The sequence below is a fragment of the Cryptomeria japonica genome, chromosome 1, assembly GCF_030272615.1.
Source record: "Cryptomeria japonica chromosome 1, Sugi_1.0, whole genome shotgun sequence".
Lineage (NCBI taxonomy): Eukaryota > Viridiplantae > Streptophyta > Pinopsida > Cupressales > Cupressaceae > Cryptomeria > Cryptomeria japonica.
In genome coordinates, this window is record NC_081405.1 from 275,167,906 (window position 1) to 275,175,770 (window position 7,865).

The 7,865-nt window shown below is 32.8% G+C and overlaps 1 protein-coding gene across 1 annotated transcript; it reads right to left on the minus strand.

Moving 5' to 3' along the window:
* Positions 1–4,808: 4,808 nt before the first annotated feature.
* Positions 4,809–7,183, minus strand: LOC131856063 (uncharacterized). The gene is made up of 2 exons (XM_059207262.1): positions 6,150–7,183; positions 4,809–6,014 (listed from the first exon to the last, which is right to left on the minus strand). The coding sequence occupies exons 1-2, from the start codon at positions 7,140–7,142 to the stop codon at positions 5,100–5,102; spliced, it is 1,908 nt and encodes a 635-aa protein (XP_059063245.1). The 5' UTR covers positions 7,143–7,183; the 3' UTR covers positions 4,809–5,099.
* Between the last annotated feature and the right edge of the window lie 682 nt (positions 7,184–7,865).

The following is a 7,865-nucleotide window of genomic DNA, read 5'->3' on the forward strand; positions in this document are numbered from 1 at the left end:
CCCCAAACCATTGCCAAGAGAAAACCCATAAAACTCACCACTTGGGTCCACTTGAACTTTTAAAAAAATGAAATGTCCCTGTGGGTCCCCGTGCTCAAAATCAGCATCATTCTAACCTTCATCCGCAGAGATCTGCCAGCCTTCAAAACAGATTCCTTTCATCATTCTACCGCTTGAGCAAGCCCTATCCTCCCACTCATTTTTCCCGTTTAATTTTCTATTGTATAAATGTTAATATAAAAACTATTGATAAAAAATCATTGAGATTTAGAATTTATGTTTAGTTAAATTATGAATTGATAGGAGTTTGAATCATCTGAATAAAACATTGATTAGAATTGAAACATTATAGAAACCATGTAGATGTGTTATTGATATGATATATGTTATTGATATGTGAATGAGCCATTAATTCAAATATTGAAATTAACATTTTATAGAATAAGTGAGTGTCTTAATTCATGATTACTATAGTCTTGACCATTTCCATGACTCTTTATCTCATCCTAGTGATCATTTAATAATTAAATTAAAAATCAAAATACAATTAGTTTCTGATTTTAAACTTAATTATTAAATGTAAATAAACAGTCTTGTGAAGACCCTTTTAGTACCTGCAAGATGATTTCAACGGAAGAACAAATAAAGCCAAGCCCCACATGGAATCAGAGAATAGCAAATCGAGTTTAAAATGAATAAGGAAAACACACCATTGAAAACTGATTTACAACCCATATTTACGAGTTGCAGACTACCTTTACGATGGCTTACGATGCTTCCTTGGCTGCAGATAATCCTTTTCAAATGAATTGATCTCTCCTTCCTATAGCTATAGATATTCCTTTTCAAATGAATTGCTTTCTGATCTGTATTAAAGACGAAATTTCTTTTTGATCTGAAGTTACAAGACTTTTACACAAGTACGTACCTGCTCATCTTCCATGGAAGCCAAGTGTCTTTTAGAAATACATGAAATCAAGATAATTCATCTAATTTAAATGTCGATGAAGAGGAGGTGCCAATGCTTCTGACTATTCTTTGACTCGGACATCACAATTTAATTTTCGACTAGACATCTATGATTTGACTAGTGGGGGCAATGGTGTTAATAACATGGAGGAATCTTGGCCATGTTTTTCACTCTGCATGCCGTTTGCGATAAACTGTCAAATGTCAATTGTCTTCTCAGTAAATTTTGAAACAACCAGCCATTTTTAAATCATAGATGTTACTTGGTAAGTGTTCAAAGCTTGTTTCACATAAATATTTGGGTTAATTTATTGTAAATAAGTCATATTTACTAATACTAAAGCGATTATTAGAGTTAAGTAAAAAGAGAAGCTAAGAGTTTGAACTTTTCTAATAAATATATTTGTTATATAATCTAAAGTAGTTGCAACTTTAGTAAGTTTATATGGTTAAATTTGATCATATGTTTTGTATTATGCGGAGTTAGTATATTTTTGATACTGATAGGATGTGTAATAAGAGAGATTGCATTAAGCATAGTTTTCAATTATATTTCACACTCTTTTTTAGTGTTTTCATAAGCATTTGTTTTAACTATTTTTTATTGCATTTTCATAAATAATTTAATTTTCAAGTTCTTTTTTAATCTTTTTTTAATCTGGAGTTACTACTTACTCTTTCATATGTTGTTTTAACTCTTGTATAAGCTTTTGTGGTTTTTTTGATGTCATGTTTGTCTTTTTCCATCTACCATTTATTGTTTATCTATTCAATTCTATATGCATTAAATCTTTCTCATTGTGAACATTATAAATATGAAATCATGAGCCTTCATCTCTCCTTATTCCATTAGACTTCCTTAGAAATTCAAACCTCATTAGATGAAAGGTCGTATACATCCCAAAATTTTGATGTTCTTTCATTTTTCCTCTTCTAATCTAACATGGTGAATTAGATTAATATTGATTTAGATTGATCTTTTAAGTTGTGGAGTATCTGACATTGAGTTTATTGATGTCCAGGATAATAGTCAGATACTCAATAGTGGAAACAACTATTACATTAATTAGGCCTAACTATTTTAATATTTGAGTTTATTATATCAAAGATTGATAACTGTTGGTAAGCTGCATATTTAATGTCTTGCATAATAGCCCTATTTATTAAGCTTAAAAAATTTAACTCAATGTCAAATATTGATAACTGTTGGTAAGCTTAAAATAATATGGACCTATTAAATAATACTGATACTGATCTTTGTTGAGGATTAGTTATGCTTCAACAAAGATCACCTGATACTGATTATTTAAGTTGTGGAGTATCAGTATTTATTTAAGTTGTGGAGTATAGCCCAAAATCTAACAAACGGATATATTATACTTTTTCTCTTCTCTTGACTAAGATTTTCTTTGAAATTTATAAATAAACCCTAAAATTTGTCATTTACATATGTCCACAATCACAATCAAGCTTCTTTCTTGCATGTTATCATCTTTTTGTCAAGTATGCTCATTTTATTAGTAGAGGCCAAGGTATACAATAATCAAATTTTACTTTTTAAAAATAAGATCACATTTTTTACAGCATAACACATTATCACATCTATGCTTCATAAAATGCAATCCCATTTCATGAAACATGAAACATAAAACAAATCAATTTTGTGGAAATTAAAACATGATTTTAAAAAAATATAAAACAAAAAAATGAATTGTGACCATGTTCATTTTTCTTATTCAAAACAGTCACATTTTCTACTTCAACATCATTTAAAGTTAATCGTATTTTAATAATATTTGATACAATTACCACTAAAATAACATGTCTTCTTATCTTTTTAATCATATAATATTTTTTCATTTTAAATACATTAATATATCTGTTTGTATATTATTTTTCTAATATTTCTACATCACTCAAAAACATATGTATTGGCTTTTCATTATAAATTTAGATCCACTAAAAAGAATTTTATAAATATTATATATAATTGTTCTACTTATTACTCATTAAAAGGTAGTTATATATTCAATACTTTTTGTGCAAGTATATGATGTGCACACTCATTAATGCAATTTTTAATATGCTTACAATTTCAAAAAATATTCAAATTTTTTTTAAAAAAATGTTTAATACTCACTCTTAATTATATTTCAAACAATTTTTTTTAAAAATACAATAAAAAATAAGAGAGTGCGCAATAAATGTTATATCAAACATTATTTAGAACTTTTTTTAGACACAACATTTCTAAAATTTTTAAGACTTGAAAACAAGTGTTTTAAGAAATTACTGCAACAGTTGAAGAAAATCGGAGCACAAGAAAGAAAGAGGGCCTATAAAAGAAACAAAAAAAATAGAAGAGGATATCCGTTGTCAAAAGTCATGAAAAGATTAGTAGAGTTACAATAGATAAAGAGAAAGCATTGTGAATGCTGAAAAGTGCAGTAGCTGTAGCAACAACCAGTTAGCAAAAAATAACAAAAAAGATAGCAGACCCAAAGAGAAGAAAGAATTTGAGTACCATAGCAGTTGAAGAAAGGTACAAAGGTCAAAAGGGTAAATTATATGATGGTAGTTGTGATTAAGGGGGAGTGTTGGAAATATAATCCTAACTACCCCATCAAGTACAGGCAACATCACGACAATAAAGTTTTGGCCATAGATTTGATAAAATACCACATTCAATCCTTCAACCTATCTTCTATCTCATCAATTAAATTGCACAACCACTTGCAAGATATTTTCCAATATATGTGACCAATATACAGATTTCTAGAAGAGCTACCTCTTGCCTATTCGAGAAAGATCTAAGTCCTTATAACAATAAGTGTTTTGTAATCAATCAATGGATGAATGAAAAAGTTTGTTTCTCTTTTACTTTGTTTTTGCCCTATTTCAGCTCTGCTCTATCTCGGTTCCATTATGTTTGTTAAAATATAGAGCTTATAAATTTAGTAAATATTCAAGTAAACAATATTTCTGCCACAAACATCGAAAATATATAATTATAAATACGATCAAATAAATCACATCGAAAATATAATTATAAATATGATCACATAGATTTATTGACTATAGGTGTGTTCTTCCATTCATGCAAAGCATCGAAGTAAAGCGATCAATATTTTTAAATTGGTTAACAGGAAATGTCATTATGAATTCAGATAGTCTAGACGTTAAACCTCGGAAACCCTAAAGATTACTAATATTATCGAGTTGCTTTATATTTAGGTGAATTTAAAGTGCAAATTGTAATCCATACCTTCGAAGATAAATCCCAGTGCACAGAAAAGACAAAAATTCTAGTCATCGCAAACTTTTACTGCTAAATCTACACCAATTCACATGGTGTTTTTTGCAGCTAACCTGGAATGTTGGTGACAACTCAAGAACAAAACATTTTGTAAAAATTTGGTCATACATTTTGTGTTTAGGGAACTCCATAATGACTTATAGCAAATCTCGTGCGTCCCTGGTATCCAGTGCATTACATTCTAAATAAGTTTTGGCCTTTTTTATTAGGGTCGGCGCTCCAGCCTATGCCCTAAAATCTTCCACGATAATCCACTTGAAACCAACATGCAGAGACATCTATAACCCTAACAGCCAAATGTTACCTACAACCCTGCTTCTATAGGCCCCTCTGAAATAATGCGTGCCTCTCCAATCGTGTGCTCTCTCTTGTCAAAATCGAAGCAGCCCTTTGCAATGCGAATGAGTGATCGCCAAAATATGATGCACCAATATTTTGGTTAAAAAATGAGCATCTTCTTGATTGCATAAAGTTGAAAATAAAACTAGACAAAATTTTCTCACAAACTGATTGGCTGAACCGGAAAAGATTAATAAGAGTTTATTGTTGTGTAGGTATCTCTATACATATACAATTGTAAAATATAATGATAGAACACTCGATATTAGAAATTAGTAATACCAAGTGAGTTATAAAAATCTTAAACAAATTTAGATGCTCACTTAAGAAGGGGAAAAGAAAACGGTCTCACTATACATTGATACATGACTAGATATTAGAAACTAGTAATAACGAGCAAATAATTGAAAAAAATCCTAATCAAATTTAGATCTCCAGAAAAAAGTTGATGTAAATTTGAAAGGCAGGAGTGTTGTCAAGCACCAGGCCCATTCGCAGCTTCCAAATCATCACCCTCCGATGCATCTTCCGAATGGATGTCTCCGTTTTCGACCAGCTTCTCTAGGAGTGCACTCACCATTCCTGCAAGTTCAATGGATTTTTCAATCTTCCCTTCATGAAAATTCTGTGTCCACTGCTTTTCATATTTTAGTATCGATTCCGGAGCTTCTAATAAACAAGAAACAATGACATGGCCCACCAATGTGCTTAGCATTTCACTCAACTCCTCCACCTTGTTATAAGAACATTCACCCAGTCTGACCAACACACTGTTGGACTGTGTCCTGAAGTAGCCACTAAAACCTCTAAGCTTATTGTCTATTCTCTCCCGCTCCTCTGCTGTAAATGGATTTTCCATGGAGCGTATTCTTGTATGCTCTAATCTCCAGCTCTGCTTCAACTTTCCCTCCAGCTCCCACATTTTTCCTTCACAATCTATACTCTCCTCGAACCTCTCGAAATCTAACGTGCCAAAGATGTTGAAGAAGTCCATAACTATGTTGTTTGGACAGTCTACAAAATTTAGCACAACCTGTGTCTCTTTGTATGCTGCAAACGCATCTTTCATATCCACACCGATCTCCATATCAGCAATATCACTAAATATGTCTGATATAGTTTTCATCCAAATCCTCAGGGGCCGAAGACTCTGCTCTTCAAACACCCTACCATTTCCCATTATAGAAAGCAATCCTCTGCAACTTTTTTCAACTTTACCACTCTCATCCATGATAACCTTCAGTCTGTGATATGAGTTTCTATTGGCCAGAACGAAAACCCTTCTTAAATCCTCATCAACAAACCATATGTCTTCCCTCGACCGATATTTTGACCAGTCAGAATTTTGTAATACGGACTTCTTGTCAAATTTGAAGAGATTCTGAACAAACTGGTTGCCGAAAACCAGAGCCGAGAAATACCAAGAGATGAAGCAGAAAAACCACAGTAAACTGATTGCCAAGATCCAAACAAGTAAAGGAGACAATGGTACGAGGCAGGAAACGAAAATAAAAGCATTCCTAACCCTAAATTCTGGATTTATTATAAAGTATGCCAGCCTAGGGCATAACGGCTTCACTACAACAGCAGCTGGCACCAAGAAGATTCTGTTTATTCGGATGAAGAGCATTTTGTCAATTGAACTTGCAAAAAAGAGCGCCGCTTTGAACCATCTAAAGAGCATGAGGATCCATCCCAGTAAAATAAAAATGCACTGAAGATAAAATATGAGATTACCTCCTCCATTATTATGAAGAAATGAACCGCATGCCACTTTACCCATCATGACGACAACACAAATAGTAACAATCATTCCTACACCAGGACTATACAATGAACTCCACAAAAAATACCCTGTCTTCCATCTACGAGCTGAAACCCATAACTTCATCACCTCACTTCTAAACTTTTCCCAACGATCCTCTTCTTCTTCCCATTCTCCAAATTCATCAGACTCAATTTCAGAAATATCGCGACTGATATACTGCCGCTGATATTTACCAGACAACATGACTGTCCCTAACAAAAGGAGCAGAGATGAAACTCCCAGTAAGAGAATCACACCAGATGACACGAACCACTGGCCAGCTTCCGCTTCAACTTTTGAGGTTTTAACGTTCTGCAATGCATAAATCTCTGTAGCGGTGTGAAAGGATAAAATCAGAAACAAGGCGGCTATGTTGCTCCATCCACCTTGGGTGCCTGCCATGGCCATCCCAGGGAGAATACATCCCACAAACACACATGCTGTGAGGCGGGCAGCATCCAATCTTAGCTGGTTATTAACCAACCATTCCAAGTCCTTTTCGGTGGACGAGCCAGAAACACTCACTTTCTCAATTTCCACATAGCCCAAAATTTGTACTGTAAGAGAACTTAAAACGAAGAGGTTTGTTGGGATCAATAAACTTACTTTGAAGTAATGCTTGGCTACGTCCACTGCAATGTCCCATACCATGCAAAGTATAAGAGCACATGTGGCAAGTATTATCTTCCAGTCATCCAGATCATAATCCATTGGAATCCCAACGTTGTTAAACTCGAGACAAACACAGGCAGCAATGCAGCGGATGAGGATGCCTGCGTTCATTTCGTTCAATGTATATAAATACTAAAGAAATGTTCTGATCAAGTTTCACCACCGAATTGGGCTTCGAATCCAATTCTTTTCTTATGGACAAGTTAAATAGGTACTACCTTAAATTTTATAGGTATACCTCTTTTAAAACAACCCGATTATTTGAAAGTTCAACTTTATTCTTAAGGTGAATGTTGAGCGATCAGTAATAATAGCGAAGAGCAATATGTTCTCATGTACGAATTATCCAAAGTAGACTGCTGACGTGTTGCATTGCGTCCATTTCACTCCATGAAAAGTAAATTGCAAGCGCATAAGGAAGTATCAAAAACTCAAAGAAAAGAATAATAAATTAAGGAAGTTTATCAAAAGTAAAAGAGAAGAATATTTATTCAAGGAAGTTTATCAAAAATTAAAAGAAAAGAATAATTTATATATGATTAGAAAGAAAGAAAGATATTTGTATAGTGTAGATGTAGAGCAATTTATGATTTGGGTGAGTAATGAGATGTTGCTTCTTAATGTATAATTCTGAATGAATTGAACTGGGTAAAATGTGTATATATTATATATAATCTTTATTTCCATTGCTTGTTTAAAAGGAGTTTTTAATTAAATTCTTTTTGTATTGCATGATGTTGTGAAATCAAATTCTTGAATGTA